The sequence below is a fragment of the Panthera leo genome, chromosome C1 (genome assembly GCF_018350215.1).
Source record: "Panthera leo isolate Ple1 chromosome C1, P.leo_Ple1_pat1.1, whole genome shotgun sequence".
Classification (NCBI taxonomy): domain Eukaryota; kingdom Metazoa; phylum Chordata; class Mammalia; order Carnivora; family Felidae; genus Panthera; species Panthera leo.
The window spans coordinates 183155984-183175152 of NC_056686.1; the positions used below are offsets into that span (position 1 = coordinate 183155984).

General features: G+C 37.1%; 1 protein-coding gene across 2 annotated transcripts in view; it reads left to right on the top strand.

The window, feature by feature from the left end:
- The window catches only part of PLCL1 (phospholipase C like 1 (inactive)), a 345162-nt gene that overhangs the window by 246762 nt on the left and 79231 nt on the right, over positions 1-19169 (top strand). For both annotated transcript variants that reach the window (XR_006205632.1, XM_042949622.1), the window contains exons 2-3: positions 9363-11837; positions 14412-14615. Coding sequence is in view for 1 of the 2 variants with exons in the window: in XM_042949622.1 (XP_042805556.1) it covers positions 9363-11837; positions 14412-14615 (2679 nt within the window). In the remaining variant the exon portion in view is untranslated. The remainder of the gene's footprint in view (positions 1-9362; positions 11838-14411; positions 14616-19169) is intronic.

The window sequence follows — 19169 nt, forward strand, 5'->3', positions numbered from 1 at the left end:
CTTGAATGAATCACAGAGATGAAGCATATAGAGAAAGGTACAGAGAGAGGTGTTTCTTCACCTTTACTCCACTGTTGTTGAATAAACATCACATAAGAAAGTTTATTTCAGATATTTAATAAACAACATTTTAAATATATAAATGAGGATATGGTGTTCTTTAACTTTTGACTTGGAGAGGATACACTGTTATGCTTACTGTTCTTTTGAGTCAATTTCTTCCCAGTTTGTGTTAAAAATTTCAAACCAAAGCCTTTTTAGTCTGAGACAAACATTATTGTTGAGAGGAGGATAAAGAAACCTTTGTCTCAAAACTGAAAATGATAGAATGTGACTCCTTAATCCTGATTTTGCAATTCTGGTTATTTTAGCGGGCATTATAAAATTGTTACTCTACTAAAATCCAGTACTATTCTGGTTAATTAATAATATGCTTGCCAGTGTGACTATTAGAAGTTACAATAGTCTCTCCCTTGTCCATGGGGGATAGATTCAATGGATGCCTGAAACCACAGGTAGTACTGAACCCTATGTATACTTTGTTTTTACCTACACATGCATACTTATGATAAAGTTTAGTTTATAAATTAGTGGGAGATTAGCAACAATAGTTAATAATAAGGCAATTATAACATCATACTATAATGAAAGCTATGTGAATGTGGTCTCTTAAAATATCTTATTGTGCTATACTCACCTGTCTTCTTCTGTGAGAATGTGAGATAAAAAAACACCTATATGATTAGATGAAGCAAGGTGAATGATGGAGGCGCTATGATGTAGTGTTAGGCTACTCTTGACCTTGTGACAGTATGTCAGTAGGAGGATCATTTACTTCTATACTGTGGTTAACTGAAACTGTGGAAAACAAAGTTGCAGATAAGGGGACACCCTACTAGAAGAGCATGGCAACAAGACCTTGTTGTCATTAAGCCCATTGAAGTCATCTTCTGGGTTCCTGCTGCAAACTTGGAACAAGTCTTGGCAAGGTCTTTCTAGCACACCTAGGAGTAACAGAGTTCTAGGTAGAGCTATGTAATTTAGGATTTATTTTCCATGACATATAATATATTGAGGCTCCATGTGGAGGTTGTATTTGTCTTTCTTGTTAAATAGCAATGCTTTTAACATTATTTTTCCTAATACCATATTATAGATTTTGAACATTTCAGTGCTTAGTTTGCCTCTCATCTGTTTTTAAGTATCTCGGTAAAGGCTCTAGTGTTAAGGATGTAACTTAACTGTACATAATTACTATAGTACTTTTTAAAAATATTATCTTATCTGTTCTAATGCCCCTTTGTGGTCTTGGCTGTCAAACAGTCTTAATGTTATTTAGAGCTGTTTATTTATTAAATGTTTGTGGATTTTATTTATTTATTTATTTATTTATTTATTTATTTATTTAGCTCTCTGCCCAATGTGGGGCTCAAACTCACAAGCCTGAGATCAGAGTCACATGCTCTACTGACTGAGCCAGCCAGGCGCCCATTTTTATTTATTTAGAATAATTTGTTATAAGCTTTTCTCTAACTATTAAATTTGATAATTTTTGTCATTGTTATACTCACTTCATCATTAATAAGCACCTGTATATTAAAAGAGTGATGGAGCAAAAGCATTTATTCCAACAACATTGGTTTTGTGATTAATGATTTTTCAAAGAACCAGTCACTAGGACAGTGCCTAGCACATAGTAGGTACTCAATCTTTGTATCAGCAAATGCCGTATTTTGAAATAATATATGGGGCATGCATAATGAGAGTTATACTTGCAGAAAACTGTGGGTAGAAACCTTGCAGCAAAAGAGCTTAAGATAATTTTTATTGAGCCATTTCTTAATGAGTTCTGAGTGAATGATTTCAGGGATATTTAGCACAGTGGAAATTTCTCTGTTCAATGAAGGAAGTCAATGGTACTAAGAACGTAACCTGAAATGGACTTTCTACACTCTATGCCCATGTTTGCCTATAGAATATCCAATTATTTTTGCTTTCAAGTGAGGAGAGTCATTTAAGAGATGTCATTTTAGAAAATATTTAGATTGTCACTGGCTTCCTATAATTAAGGTAGTTTTCTATCCCGGCCACATTGTATACATATCAGAGTAGGTTTCCTAAAAAAGATGGATTTAGGGTATTTTATTAAATGGATTACCTTTTATAAATGAAATACATGTTAAATACAGACATAAAACATAATTTGGCAAGAGATATGTGCTTGCATACAGTTAGCATTGCCTTTAATTGATTCTGTTGAATTACGAGGTGTTGTAGAGAATGAATATTTTCTTTATGGATAATAAAATAGCTCTTCAGCTTCTTACCAGCTAGGCTTAGGGAGCCACCAGGGAGAGCCAATGATTCACAGAGCTTGGGTCGGGATTCAGACACTTCTCAGTGGTTTTATTAGGACCTCTACCCCCCATTGTACCACATAATGACTTTAGGTGGGTCATATGGTGTTAATCATAAATAAGTCGTGTCACTTGTTGGTAACTTCACATTAAGTAATTCAAGTTTACTCTGAGAAAATGGAAATTTTAATGTGGAATAAATGGTATAATTCTACAGTTGCAGCCTTCCCTTACCTGAAGCTTGAAGGCAACAGATGTGAAGATACCATCTGTCCTACCTCCTTGAATTTTACGTGGAGAGTTAGGCTTTGTATGTGGAGGGTGGGTTTTCTCTAGACTAACTGCCAAACATGGATGTGGATTTGGGCATAGGCCCATTGTATAGGTTATATTAGATATAATGTATATATTTTACATGGATTCCATTTCTTGAGCTATCACCAATACAAGTTAATAAAGCCAGCATTTTTGAGAATAGTCTTCTCCTGGATAATTACTGTTGGCCTCTGTCTGTTGTTCTAGTCTCATTGGGAGCCATTTTACTCCTCAGTTATACTAGAGTCATCCTGGCCTTCTTTCCCACCAAAGAACATTTATACCGGCTCCTCTCTGTTCCTTGCAGCCCTTTGCTCTCACCCCTATCACTGTCCTCACCAACTTGAAGGCAACATAAGATGTTCTCTCATCAAAGTTACCAGCAGACATTTTAACAGCTAAATCCAGTAAGCCATCTTAATGGCTTATTTTCCAGCACTCACTCCTTAAAGTCTATTCTTTGACTTCTGTGAGAGGTCATGCTCTTGGTCCTCTTATCCCTCTACCTTTGTATTTTAAGTCTTCTCTGCCAAGTCCTTTCACATAGATGGCCCACAGTCATCTAAAATCCACCATGGCCAAAGTAAACTTTGTTTTCCTCCCATTTCACCTTGCCTGGTATTCCATATCTCAGCAATATTTCCACTCACCTCTCACTTAAATAAAAAACCTAAGAGTCATTCTAGACCCAGTACAGGACTTTTAATTTTACCACCTATTTCATGATACTTCTCACTTCTCTCCGTTCCTTTTGTTAGTGACCTCAGGCAATTGCCATCTTTCCTTTAATGCTTCAAGTCACCTACTGCTCCAGCTTCAGTTTTGTCCATCTAGTGCACATCTGGAGTGATCTTTCTAAGATAAAAGTTAGGCTTTCTCAGTTTGTTCAAAACTCTACAATGTGCTTGTCCCGAGGATGGAGTAGGAATACCTATTATTGTTTGTTAAATGAATGAACAGAGAATGGAAACCTGAGGCCTCTCAATATCTAAGGTTGAAGCTCATTTGGATTCTAGATTATATTGTCCATAATACTTTGAAGATTTCATGTATTGACCAAATCTTTTGTTTCTGAATTTTGCTTGTAAGTTCATAAAACAAGAACGAATAGAATAGTGTTATAGTTCACAGGTTGTCTATAAGAACAAGATAGAATCCCTGTGGTGAAAACAGGATTTATGTACCTATAGTTCTGCTTATCTTTTAGTTATAATCGATTAAATTTTTGTATAGAAACTTTCTTAAGAGAGCTCTTCAAAAATAAGTGTTTTCCCCCTCGTACTAAAAGAGAGAAATGAATGTCACTTTAGTATCTGCATTCACATACCTGGATTTCCACAAGATGAAACAAGGATTCCTTCTAAACAGTGTGACAACTGGTGTTTTGATTGCTATTCTTTAAGGTTTATAAATTTGTTCTGTTTTAACAAAGCATCATTTTGAATGTTCACTTAAAAACAACTTGCCAAAAAATGAAAAGAATATGTGATGGTATAATCTCATGTTTAAACATGCTCATCAGATGAGAGGTAGCCAAATGTAGATATGATATTTTCTTTACTCTTAAATTTGTATACAGTACTTTAGTGTACTCTTTTGTGTGGTAAGATGTATATAACATAAAATTTACGACTTTAACCATTTTTAAATGTTCTGTGGCATTGGGTACATTTACATTTGTGTGTTGCTTTAGTATACTGTTTTAAAAAATATTATATTGAAATAATTCAATAGTTTCATTATTGAGACCCCAAACTGGTTGCACTGAATAAGCTGAATTGCCTCTGTGGCTCATCAGTGTGGTGCTGAAGAAAAATGATTTTGCTTGTTGATTGTTTCATAAGGAATTTGCGGTGTATCCAGCCTTGTTGGGGTCAGAGAGCAAATGCCAGTGGAAACTTATGGAAATAAGTATTGTATTATTTTTTAAAAATATTTTAAAAAATCTATTGTGAGAGAGAATGAGAAAGAGAGAGAGTGTGTGTGCACACACAAGTGGAGGAGGAGCAGAGAGAGAGGAAGAGAAAGAATCCCAAGCAGTCTCTGCACTGTCAGCACAGAGCTTGACATGGGGCTCCATCCCATGAACTGTGAGATCACGACCTGAAACGAAATCAAGAGCTGGATGCTTATCCAGCTGAGCCACCCACGTGTCCCTGTATTATTTTAATAAAAGAATAAAACATTTGCCTATTACCTTGCTAGTTTATGAGACTCTTCTTGATTCTGATGATTAAATCCTTTATATAAAGTATAATTAATTTAAGTAGATCCCAAATATAAAGTTTTATCTTGAAATGTTCAGAGATCATATAAACTCAACTTGGTTTGGTTTATTGCTTAACTTGTTTAAATGTGTTCCCTTCCTGTGAAATGATAATTTGGAAACTTGAACATAGGATATTAAACAATAGGAAGGATTGAGTTCACTGCCTAATTCTTAGCCCCTGCTAGAATAGGAGGCTAAACTTTAATTTAGGGGACAGAGGCGTCATAGTGTGCTATTCATCCTAATAAATTTTGTAAGCTGGTCAAAGAGAAATTTGGGGGTTAATAAGTACTTTGGCCTCTTCCTTTCATTGCAGAGTGAGGAAACTTAGCTTTAAAAATAAATGGAGGGGCACCTAGGTGGCTCAGTTGGTTAAGCGTCTGACTTCAGCTCAGGTCATGATCTCGTGGTTCATGAGTTCAAGCCCCAAGTCGGGCTCTGTGCTGACAGCTCAGGGCCTAGAGTCTGCTTCGGATTCTGTGTCTCCCTTGTTCTCTGCCCCTCCCCTGCTTATGCTCTGTCTCTCTCAAAAATGAATAAACATTAAAAAATTTTAAAAAAATTGGAAAAGTCTTCATTCTTTATAATAATCTCCTTATAATAATGACCTTATGACCATTGGATTCAATTCAGTCATCTAATGAGCTAGAAGATGACAAGTGTATACCTAAGTGACACCAAACTTTGGTTTCTCTTAGAAAGTGTCCAAAGCACCTGTCTTTCCTATACATATATATATATATATATATATATATATATATATATTTCCTATGTGTATATATATATATATATATATATATATATATATGCAGTACATTTTCTCTCATTCCATCATCAAATACTTTTTTTGTATTTATCAACAGGACGGTCTAATATCAACATTTCAAATTCTTTCATTTCGGGATATCTCCTGACTGTTTACCTGAGTAGTCCCCCCTCTCCACCACCAATCTGCGAAGATCTTATTAAGGGAAACACAAATGTGGGGGTGTAGGGCTTGGCAAAGAGACCATGGTGGTGATGAAGCTCAGAAGGAGATTTGGGGTCATCCATCCTTCCTGTGCTCTCCATACAACCCCTCCCACCCCACACCAAAGCTTTGCAGAGCTACGGCATAGCATGACCACTGAAAATACAGAGTTAAAGAAATACCAGAGTCCTGAGACTTTTCCAGCATATTTTGAATAGAAATAATCTTGGCTGTAGTCAACAGCAGACAAGCTAATTATTTGTTCACATGTGCTTTGGCCAGTGTTTTGCTCATTTGGGGGCTTGTAATAACTTTGGAGTTTGTCCTTCGTGAGATGAGAACCTAAGATGATATCTTTTCCACTGGTTCCAAGTTATAAGGCATTTTGGGGTAAATTTTGTAACCATGTAGGAATTGGAGGTCAAAGCAGGAAATAAGCATTTGGAGTGGGTCATTCTTTCCTGGGCTAGATAGAAAACATTTATCTCTTGAAGGCTTATCTTACTAGGAGAGAAAGTCTTGATTTAAGGAGATATCACCACAAAGAGTAGAGGCTTATAGGAGAAAGCTCTTTCCACAGCAGTACTTTTGTTCTCATAAACAGTGGCTCAAGTCAAGAGTGAAGTGTTAATAGTGCTTTTGAGGTGTGGAGCCATACCTGGGGTGTAGGAACTATATACATGCATTTTCAGCAACACTGATTTCCCACTGAAGGTTTGTTAGAGACTATTAGAGGTTTTATAACTCTGTTGACAATAATCCTGCTTAGAACATGATCTGCTCATATAAAAATATTTTTTTCTGTGAAAGGTCTCATTAGCTTAAAAATCTAGGCAAACGGTAGCTTTAAGAGCTGAGTCACAGTCTACCTTACTATCACAATTCAGTTTCCTGCCTTACTGTCACAATTCAGTTTCCCTCTGTTGTACTTGGTAGATTAGTCCCATCTGAGCAGTGCCATTAGGTGCCTGCCTGCACGGTGTGGAAACACACACACACACACACACACACACACACACACACACACACCTGAAATTTCTGAACATGTGGGTTGTGATGAATTTAAATGTTTTCTAATAGTGCAACTACGTCTAAACAGCTGAAGATTTATACTTGTTTTTTAACTTAAGGATGAGGAAATTGACTACTATAGGATAATTAAAAATCACAACTCTCTGAAAAAGCATGAGCTAAGTTGTTAAATGCCAGGGCATCAAGAAACAATATTCTGTAATCTGTACAGATTTTTTTTATTCTGTAAATAAATTGGGTAATTTATATCTTTGTCACTTGAACATCAGATAAGTATTTGAGTTAATGAATCATCCCACCAACATCCCATAACTAAATCAAATTTTGTTTTCTTTTCACAGGCAAGGTTTTAGTCAATTGAATAATAAATCATCCTGCCTTTTTTTCTGAATCACAGGATAGGGAGGCTCTTACAGACAGGATCACAATTAAATAAGCCCTCGGAGGAGAGATTCTACCCTGTTTTAAAAGGAGGCCAGGGAAGGAGAGAGTCCTGACTATTTTGGTCAGACTTTATAGTGCTTAAAATAGTAATATCATGTGTCTGTTTTTAAATATTTTCAGTTTATCACTGAAGATTTGTCTTAAATGCAGAGGTCAAGAATGAATCAACTTCTTGATAACCCCCAATATCCTGGTCAGATCCTGCAGTGACCAGGTGTATGAAGAAATGTTCCCCTTCCTTCAAAAAGGCTCATCCAATAAGAACCTACAGTTTACAAAGAATATTCATGCACACTTTTCCTTTTGAGTCTCACAACAACACTATTATATGTAAGGATTACTGATTCCTATTTAAAAGCTGAAATTAAGAATCAGGGAGGCTAAGTGACTTACCTAAAGTCATATATTTACTGAGCAGAAAATTACAGCTTGAGACTAGTTATTTTTATGTAAGGGCAATGCCTTTTGCATTTGACGCTTTGCTGCTGTTTTGCTATGCTTATAAAATCAGTCACTGTAAACATGCATTTAGGTGCTTTTGTGTAATTAGTTCCTGGGAGAATTATATGAATTGGTGATCTGGTTGGGAACATTATCAACTTCAGTCTGTGGTCTGAACAGAGGAAAGTATAAAAAAATATCCAGTTTTAAGTGGCATTGGTCAGATGCTCAGTGTAAAGGAATTGGGAGTGATAGATATAGTGGACAGTCTGGGACTAAGATGATATCTGTTATGTTACGAATACAAGGATTGGACCTGTAATTTGGGAAAGACAATATGTGAGAAGGTCAAGATATATCCAAGAACAAAGTAGCCACAAGAAATAATTAACCTGCTTAAGGCACACTAATCTGAACACAGAAAGTCTGATGCCATCAGCACTGTGGTTCAGGGAAGTGTGGCAAAATGTGCTGAGGATTCTGTGAGACTAAGATGCAGAGACACTTTCAGAAAGAGGTAAAATGCAAGGTGCAAGTGTTCTCTGTGAAATTCTATGGTGAAAGGCTTGAAAATTTAATTTACATTGGAAGAACCTTAAGAGTTAGTGGAACCATTAAGATTTCTGTTTAGTTCTGAGCTGTGGCTACTAATAGCTTTATATTGAAACACAGGTGCTGATTCTCATAAAGTTCATCTAAACTGTGTACCTCAGTCTACAAATTTGATCAAGTGAGAGTCATCTGTTTGTCATTGGCTTCCAATCTGACTTTCAAGAAACTTACTTCCTTCAAAATAGTTTGAGGGGAAAAAGCGACTTTTAGTTATGGTATATTGTCAGTCCTGGGGTGTTTGGGTGGCTTAGTGGGTTAAACATCCGACTTAGGTTCAGGTCATGGTCTCACAGAGCCTCTGTGTTAGGCTTTGTGCCAACAGTGTGGAACCTCTTTGGGATTCTCTCTTTCCCTCTCTCTCTCTGCCCCTCTCCTGCTTGCACTCACTCACTCTCTCTCTGCCTCTCAAAAATAAAAAAAAATAAACACTTAAAAAAGGCATATTGTCAGTCCTTTTTGATATAAAGTATATTAAGGTGAAAATCTTTTATTTGAACTAGTTTTAAGTTTAAAACTTAAATTGTTGCAAAGTATAAATGAAGAAAACTTTTTAAAGAAATCCAGCATTATTTCTTTCACATATCTATAGGGACTTGAGCTAGGTTGTCAAAGTACCTACATGTAGTGGTTCTTAGGGAATCTGCTTTAATGAACAAATGAGTGATTTGTAGTTAACTTAATAGTTGCTTTTATTTCAAAGAACACCAGGCATTTGAAAAATAAGTTTTTCTTTCTAAAGCTAATAATATCAATTTTCTTGGCAATTTGTCTTTTTCTGGAACTGTGAAAATGTGAATTTAGGCCAGCCTCTGTCCAAATAATCATAATATCTGAATGGAGTCTGAGGAGTTCATATACTGTTATTGAATTTTGTCTATTTTCTAAGGGAAAATTGATTCCTTATTTTCAAATTATTTTACAGGATCCTTCTAACCAAAAATGTGGCGGAAGAAAGAAAACCGTGTCTTTCAGCAGCATGCCCTCAGAAAAGAAAATCAGCAGTGCGAGTGACTGCATCAGCTTCATGCAAGCTGGCTGCGAACTGAAGAAGGTCCGGCCAAATTCTCGTATTTACAACCGTTTTTTCACTCTGGACACAGACCTCCAAGCTCTTCGCTGGGAACCTTCCAAGAAAGACCTAGAGAAAGCTAAGCTTGACATTTCTGCCATAAAAGAAATCAGACTGGGGAAGAACACGGAAACATTTAGAAACAATGGCCTTGCTGACCAGATTTGTGAGGACTGTGCCTTTTCCATACTCCACGGGGAAAACTACGAGTCTCTGGACCTGGTTGCCAATTCGGCGGATGTAGCGAACATCTGGGTTTCAGGTTTGCGGTACCTGGTTTCTCGAAGTAAGCAGCCCCTTGACTTTATAGAGGGCAACCGGAACACGCCGAGGTTCATGTGGTTGAAAACAGTGTTCGAAGCAGCAGATGTTGACGGCAATGGGATTATGCTGGAAGACACCTCTGTAGAGTTGATAAAACAACTCAACCCTACCCTGAAGGAATCCAAGATCAGGCTAAAGTTTAAAGAAATCCAGAAGAGCAAAGAAAAACTAACCACACGAGTGACAGAAGAGGAATTTTGTGAAGCTTTTTGTGAACTTTGCACCAGGCCGGAAGTGTATTTCTTACTGGTACAGATATCTAAAAATAAAGAATATTTGGATGCTAACGATCTCATGCTCTTTTTAGAAGCTGAACAAGGAGTTGCCCATATTACCGAGGACATGTGCTTAGACATTATTCGAAGATATGAACTTTCTGAAGATGGCCGTCAGAAAGGGTTTCTTGCAATTGATGGCTTTACCCAGTATCTGTTGTCACCAGAATGTGACATTTTTGATCCTGAGCAAAAAAAGGTTGCTCAAGATATGACCCAGCCATTATCTCATTACTACATCAATGCTTCTCACAACACCTATCTCATAGAAGACCAGTTTAGGGGGCCTGCTGATATTAATGGGTATGTTAGAGCTTTGAAAATGGGCTGTCGAAGCATTGAACTCGATGTAAGTGATGGTTCAGACAATGAACCCATCCTTTGTAATCGAAATAATGTGACAACACACCTTTCCTTTCGAAGTGTCATAGAGGTGATAAATAAATTTGCCTTCGTTGCTTCTGAATACCCACTCATTCTTTGCTTGGGAAATCACTGCTCCCTACCCCAGCAGAAGGTAATGGTTCAACAAATGAAAAAGGTCTTTGGCAATAAGCTCTATACTGAGGCACCTTTGCCATCAGAAACCTACCTCCCATCACCAGAAAAATTAAAAAGAATGATTATCGTCAAAGGAAAGAAATTGCCTTCTGACCCAGATGTTTTAGAAGGAGAGGTCACAGATGAAGATGAGGAAGCAGAAATGTCTCGAAGGCTGTCAGTAGATTACAATGGGGAGCAGAAGCAGATCTGGCTGTGTAGGGAGCTCTCTGATTTGGTCTCTATCTGTAAATCTGTTCAATATAGGGATTTTGAACTGTCCATGAAAAGTCAAAACTACTGGGAAATGTGTTCATTTAGTGAAACAGAGGCCAGCCGAATTGCAAATGAATACCCAGAGGATTTTGTAAATTATAATAAGAAGTTCTTATCAAGAATCTATCCAAGTGCCATGAGGATCGATTCCAGTAACTTGAATCCACAGGACTTTTGGAATTGTGGCTGTCAGATTGTGGCAATGAATTTTCAGACTCCCGGTCCAATGATGGATCTTCACACGGGCTGGTTTCTTCAAAACGGAGGATGTGGTTATGTTCTAAGGCCGTCCATCATGCGAGATGAAGTTTCTTACTTCAGTGCAAACACAAAGGGCATCGTACCTGGGGTGTCTCCTCTAGCTCTTCATATCAAGATCATCAGTGGTCAGAATTTTCCAAAGCCCAAGGGAGCTTGTGCCAAAGGAGATGTCATAGATCCTTATGTTTGTATAGAGATACATGGAATTCCAGCAGACTGTTCAGAACAAAGAACTAAAACTGTACAGCAAAACAGTGATAACCCTATTTTTGATGAAACTTTTGAGTTTCAAGTAAACCTACCTGAGTTGGCCATGATCCGTTTTGTCGTTCTAGATGATGACTACATTGGGGATGAGTTTATAGGACAATATACAATACCATTTGAATGTTTGCAGCCTGGATATCGGCATGTTCCCCTGCGCTCTTTTGTGGGTGACATCATGGAGCATGTAACCCTTTTTGTCCACATAGCAATAACTAATCGAAGTGGAGGAGGAAAGCCACAGAAGCGCAGCCTGTCAGTGAGAATGGGGAAGAAAGTTCGAGAATATACCATGCTCAGGAATATTGGTCTTAAGACCATAGATGACATCTTTAAAATAGCAGTTCATCCTTTACGAGAAGCCATAGATATGAGAGAAAATATGCAGGTAGGAAAAATCCCAAACTTTCCCCCAACCTGCTCCTACTTCTTCCTACCCTTCTCTTACCAGGGAACATTGTATTTTACTTGTGATCTGATTACAGAAAAAAATTATCAGAAAGGTTGTATAAACTCAAAAACCACCAAATTAAGTGCTACCTGTGAAAGCAGATATATTTCATGTGTCTGATTATAAATGAATGCTATGTTAAATTTGGCCTGAACTAAACAAGTGAATATAAATGCTTTATACATCCATTAGATATCCCTACCACATAACCAAATAGATATATGGCGTTGTGTATATGAAACGATGTAAAAAGAATAGACTATAAAATATTATATGTATGTACAATATATAAAATATTATATATACGTACAATACTAGTTACAAGTATATATGTAAAATATTTGCAGATATGAACATGAAAGGGAAGTTGAAGTCATATAAACAAATATAATGCCTATCAGTTTATTTTAGTTAAGTGTACAACAGCAATAATAAATTACTCCCATTAGAAAACACAACTAAACAAACAATATTCAGCACTTGAACATGTTGAAAACTAGGTAGCCTTCTCTTAGAAATGTGGTTAAATTGAAAGTTGAAAGACCATGGATTCTGGCTTAAACTCTATCCCCTTATGATCTTGAGCGAAGTTTTTCAGATCCCTGATCATCAGTTTTGTCCAAATAAGGTAATGAAAATAGTAATACATCACAGAATTATTATTAGAATTAAATGACAGTATATGTAAATTTCCTGGTGCTGACATGTGGGAATTCAATGTTAGTTTCTTTCCCTTTATTAATGTTGTAATCAGAGATGGTTGCCAATTTCTTTCTTCAGTACCATTGAATGTACTTATTCTAGGCTCATATTACTTAGAAACCATCAAACAACAAATACTGAGTTCCTGCAATACTCAAGGAGGTTTTGGTTAGCAGAAGTAGCAGTCTGAGAGCAGAACAGAAGAGGAACATTTTTCAATGCACCTAATTTGCTCCTTTAGCTAACATTCGAATAGTAATTCTCACCCCAAAAATCCCTACTTTCAAGACAGAAAACAAGCTAGAAGAAGTTAGGTGATTTCCCAAATATTGCCGTTAGTAAATAGGAATGTTGGGCTTTAAATCCAGAATTGCTGACTACCAAAAATCATTCATGGCTTTTAGTCAGGTGATGCTGAACCTCAAATCCATCATTTGGTGAAGACTTTATTTTTACATTATTTCACAGAGAAATTCAACATAGACTTAAAATCAGTTTAAATAGCTAAAATGGTAGAAAATAGTATGACACATAAATGACATATAAACACTTAGATGGTGAGCATTTATTTGAAGTGGTTGCCTTAGCCACTGTTTTAAAAATAGGCTCCAAATATTAGCATCTTCTACATGACTTTTTCTGACATAATTCAAAGCTATTATAAATCCCTGTTTCAGATTAGTTATGTCATTTCTACATCTTATTTTGTATGTTACAAGTAGATTTTATTTATTTCTATGCAATTCTTTTTTTTTTAATTAAAAAAAAATTTTTTTAATGTTTATTTTTGAGGCAGGAGAGACAGAACATGAATGGGGGAGGGTCAGAGAGAGAGGGGGACACAGAATCTGAAACAGGCTCCAGGCTCTGAGTGGTCAGCACAGAGCCCGACGCGGGGCTGGAACTCACGGACGGCGAGATCATGACCTGAGCCGAAGTCGGACGCTTAACCGACTGAGATACCAAGGCGCCCCTCTATGCAATTCTTAAAAATATATCCTTTCCACATATTATGTGTTTAAAATGCATGTTAAGCAGAGTTGGTTATACATAAAGTTTTTTCAGATAGCATTGATAATTTATATCATCCCAACACATAGTCTTTTGGGTTAAGAATTGTTTGGAGCCTAATCAGTAGAAAAATGAAATACTATCATTGTCACTAAATTCGTTCGACATAGAATAGATTAGGTACTGCTCCCTGTTAATAAAACACAAAGTAGGCATAATTCCTATTTCAAATGAATTTTAAAAGCCTGTATCATGGACAAATGTAGCTATACATGAAATTTGTTTCAGTATGTGCACCTGTCAGGTGCATTTCTGATGCGACGACAAAGAAATACCATTGATGGTTAGTCGAATGGAGGATGGTGAGTAATTGCAGCCTGCTACCTTGAGGGGAAAAGCTCACAGAAGATGCACTCCAACGTACAATCATGGACTTATTTTTATGATCATCATGATACAAATCAAGTAAGATATTCACAACCAGCCAATGCTGATTTGTGTGAATATTCCAGTGCTCTGCTTTGAAAAGCACTGTGTAGCCTTGGTTCACAGTCTGCTTTACTTTATGGCATAATGTGGCAGTTGCTAAAAATTGAGAAAGATGAGGTGTAATCATGGATTAGCTCTGTGTGTCATCTCTGCACATTACATTTTTGGTTGATTATAATCCAGTTTCCTCCAAACATGTATGCATTAAAGGGTATACTTTTAATGAATATACTTTAGTGTAAACCTAGAAGTGCTGGGGGTGATGTGTCATGTGGTCAGAAGTATAATTCCATGTTTTCTTCCCCACAGAATGCCATAGTGTCTATTAAGGAGTTGTGTGGACTTCCTCCGATTGCCAGTCTGAAGCAGTGTCTGTTGACCTTGTCCTCTCGGCTCATCACCAGTGACAATACTCCCTCAGTCTCTCTTGTGATGAAAGACAACTTTCCTTATCTGGAGCCTTTGGGGGCAGTTCCAGATGTGCAGAAAAAAATGTTGGCTGCCTATGATCTGGTAGGAAATTGTGACTCTATATTTCTTACCTGAATGTGTGTGTTGGGGGGGGGAATCATCTGGCAGGGGCTCCTTTGTGTAACTCTGATGAATAAATAACATTGCAGGTGGCAGACAGAGCACACCCACTCAGCTTCCCCTAGGTCCCAGTGAAGACCTCTGAGGCAGTGCTTTGAACCCAGAGCTCCACAGATTACAAATAGAAATTCTCTGCTTTAGCAAGGAATGAATTATTGATAAAGTCTTCAAAAGCACAATTTTTGACCATCTAAATGATGCTAGCCTGCAACATAACCATTTAATTGTATACCTGTAGGAAATGAATTTATGCTTCTCACTGCTGTATGATGTTTGAGACAAAATATTTCTCTGGAATTTATATTTCTAAGATGATACTATTAAATGATTTTTTTCTGACTATATAATGGAGTTTATGTAGCAATTAAATGTAAGGATAGTTATATTTTTGCATCTCCTAATTCCATAAAAAACTAAGGAGCAAATGAAAAATTGGAAAAATTTGTAACGTATATACCAGATAAAGTGTAAACTATCCTTAAAAATCACTGAGAAAAAAATGGGGAAAAAATCTTATGTCAATTAGGTTTAATTTCAGCTTGATAAAACAAACAGTGCAACACAATAATGGCTTAAAAATACAAAGTTTTAGGGGTGCCTGGGTGGCTCAGTTGGTTAAACATTCGACTCTTGATTTTTTGCTCATAATCTCACGGCTCATGAGTTTGAGCCCTGCATCAGGCTCTGTGCTGACAGTGTGGGGCCTCCTTGGGATTCTCTGTCTTTCTCTCTCTACCTCCTGCCCCTCTCTCAAAAATAAATAAATAAACATTAAAAAAAATACAGTTGTACTCCTTCAAATAAAAATCTGGACCCAGCCTTCTAGGATGAAACTTCTATAAAGTTCTTAGGAACTTAGGCTCCCTCTACCTTTCTGCTCTACCATCCCTGCAGTGTGACCATTATTCTTCTGGTCCAAAATGGCTGCTGAAGCTCCAGCCATAAAATCTGCATTCCAGTCATCAGAAATGATGAAGAGGAAAAGAAAGTATATCTTCTGCCTTTAAGGACATTTCTCTGAAATAGCATAGATCATTTCTGCTTATATTTCATGAGCTAGAGTTAAAACAGACACACTTAGCTGAAGAGGAGGATGAGAAGTATCTATGTCAAGGGGCTATATGCTCAACTAAAAGTTATCTCTTCTGATACTAAGAAATAGAGGGAGGAGAGTTATTAGGGAATAAAAATAGTCCCTTTTTAGTGTTTATTTTGAGAGAGTGAGAGAGTGTGTGTGTGTGTGCATGTGCACACGCACACGTGCACACACACACACACACACAAACACACACACCAGCAAATGAGGGAGGGGCAGAGGCAGAGAGAGAAAGTGAGAGAGAAAGAGAGAGAGGGAGAGAGAGAATTCCAAACAGGCTCTGTCAGCACAGATCCCAACGCAGGTATCCCCACAAACCATGAGATCATGACCTGAGCCAAAATCAAGAGTCCACATGACCGAGCCACCCAGGTGTCCCATAAATATTCTTTACTTCAGAGATGAACAGGCAGTTCATGTATCTCTTCCTCCTAAAAAAAAAAAAGACAATGAAAACCTAAAACCATATTTAACCTTAAAATGAGTTTTAGGTTAAAGATATTAAAGAAATGTAGTGAGATAGTCCCTCTCATTGGCACTAAAAAATATCATACCTCTGATAGAGAATTTAAGATAATGGATACTCTCACCCATCTACCTCTACTGGGAAAACAAATTGATATAATCTTTTGGGAGAAAAATTTAGCAATAGTATTGAAAATGTTTACCTCATTTTATTTATGTATTTCTTTCCTGGGATTTATTCTAATTTTTTTTTTTTAATGTTTATTTATTTTTGAGACAGAGAGAGACAGAGCATGAACAAGGCAGGGTCAGAGAGAGAGGGAGACACAGAATCTGAAGCAGGCTCCAGGCTCTGAGCTGTCAGCACAGAGCCCGACACGGGGCTCGAACTCATGGACTGTGAGATCACGACCTGAGCCGAAGTCGGCCGCTTAACTGACTGAGCCACCCAGGCGCCCCATCCTGGGATTTATTCTAAAGCAATAATGATATGCGTAAACATTTATGTTTAATAATGTCAACATAGAACTATAGTTAAATGAAATATAGTAAACCAAGATGTACACTCTTGAACCCACTAAAATCATGCATTAGAAGAATATTTAAAGGTATGGAAAACTTCTCATAACATATTTTGTGAAAAAGTCTGTTATAAAAATATACACTATAGGATTTATATTGTATTTACATGTATACATATCTACAATGTCAGCAAAATATTCATAGTAAGTATTTTTAAATAAAGAGAGTGAACTTTATTTTCTTATTTATGCTTTTCTAATTTTTATTCTCTATTTGCCAAACTCTTTACAAGGAACCCAACTAATTTTCATAATTGAATAATATTTTATCATTAAAAAATGACTAGAGGAAAAACATTTGGGATACATATCCTATAACTGAAAAAGAAAAAAACCCCATAGAATGCATTCTCCTTCTGAATTATCATACCTCTTATAAACTGTATTCCATGACTGCTGGGGGAAAAGTTCACCTATTACCTATATCTCATTTTTCATGAAATCAGTTTTTTCATCATAAAAGCAGGGACTGAAAGCTATTCAGTGAATAGGTATAATTGCCATTTAAGAGGCGAAATTAGGGTACTAGTTGCCATAGAGACAGACAGTGGAAATCACTTATTCCTCCAATTCTCTGTGAAACTAAGAAAGAAAAATCATTCCCTGGGAGGGGAGCCTATTCCCCTGGAGCTGGGCTTGGAAAAGGCAGCTTACAAAAGCACCTGGACTGTGGTTGGCCAGTTTCCATTTCACATCTCCAAGTGTCCGATGCTGTTTTGTTTTTTCAGTTTTATCTGTGGGAGCTAAATCTGAACATCAACCTTTTCTCATTTGTATTTTTAAAATGCAATTTGTAATTACAGGCTTAGCATGGTTTTCCAAAGCTTAAAGTAAAAGTTGGAGTAGAAAACAGAAATACTTACAATGATATATTCATTTATAGTTCCCTATGGAAATGATTTATGGAAATAATTTTGAGTGTAAATATCCCTATGCCAAATGGCAAAACTCAGAAGACCTTGCAAGTAATTGAAAACTCTTTTGACAGCTCTGCTGGGTTATTTCTTTTAGGGAGGAAGTGGGTAGAAACAGATATAAATAATGATGATATTAGCCTAGAATGTGAAAACACCATTTTTACTTTCTAGGATCTGCATTGTATTGGTTGGCACCTTCAAGCTCTTGATATATTTGTGTTAATATTTATTTTAAAGAAGTCTTCTAAGATACTCTGCAGATCCAGAATGATCATTTAAAACACATAAATCTGATCATGTCACTTTCCTGCCTAAAATCCTACATTGGCTTCCCATTAATATACAATTGAAACTCCTTACTGTGGTCTATAGTGTCATTTATGATCGTGGTGTATAGGGTCATTTATGATCAGGCCTTGCATACCTATCTCACTCCCCTCTCCCAGCCTCCTCTGCCTCTCCCAGCCTCACCCCCACAGTCTTTCTTCTGTTCACTCCCCCCAGCCACATGGGGTTTCTTTCTGTCTTCAATCAGGTCAAGTTTGTTTCCATCTCTGGGTTATTTTATTTGTGGTTCCCTCTGCCTGGAATCTTCTCTTGCATGAATAGTTGCTTCTTATCTCTTAATTTTTAGTTCAAATGTCATATCCTCAGAGAAGTCTTCCCTGGTAACTGTCCCCACTTGTTGCTCTGTCACATAACCTTTTGTATTTCCATCATCCTACTTAGCAGTAATGAAAAATATTTTGCTTGACTTTTTGTTGAATTTCTGCCCTCCTTTCCCCTTCAATTTGAATGTATACTCCATGAGGGCCCAGACCCTGTGTGTTGCTTCCTACAGTTACCTCCCTCATCTAAAACAGTGCTGGCATGGACTATATTGCCAATTAATGTTAGTTGAATAAAAAACAAATAGAAGCATTTATTGTTGGTAGAAACAGTATAGTTCTGATCCCATAATTGGTGGGTTTTATGGTAAATCTTTAAATCTCCTTTGTTTTACCTCTATGACACCACTGTAACCAAACTGTTCTCCGTCTTATACTTGTAGTTAAAAAACCCCTACAGACAAAGACAAAACTACAGAGACTGTAAAAAGATCAAGGGGCTGGAGATGGGCCACAGGGTGGGGTGAGGGAGGGAGGGATGAATAGGTAGAGCACAGAGGATTTTTAGGACACTGAAACTATTCTTTTTTTTTTTTTTTTAAGTTTATTTATTGTGAGAAAGAGTGAGAGAGCATGAGTAGGGGAGGGGCAGAGAGAGGGAGAATCCCAAGCAGGCTCTGCATTGCCAGTGCAGAGCTCAATGCGGGGCTCCAATTCATGAACCGTGAGATCATGACCTGAACTGAAACCAACAGTCAGGTGCTTCACCAACGGAGCCACCCAGGCACCCCCACTGAAATTATTCTATG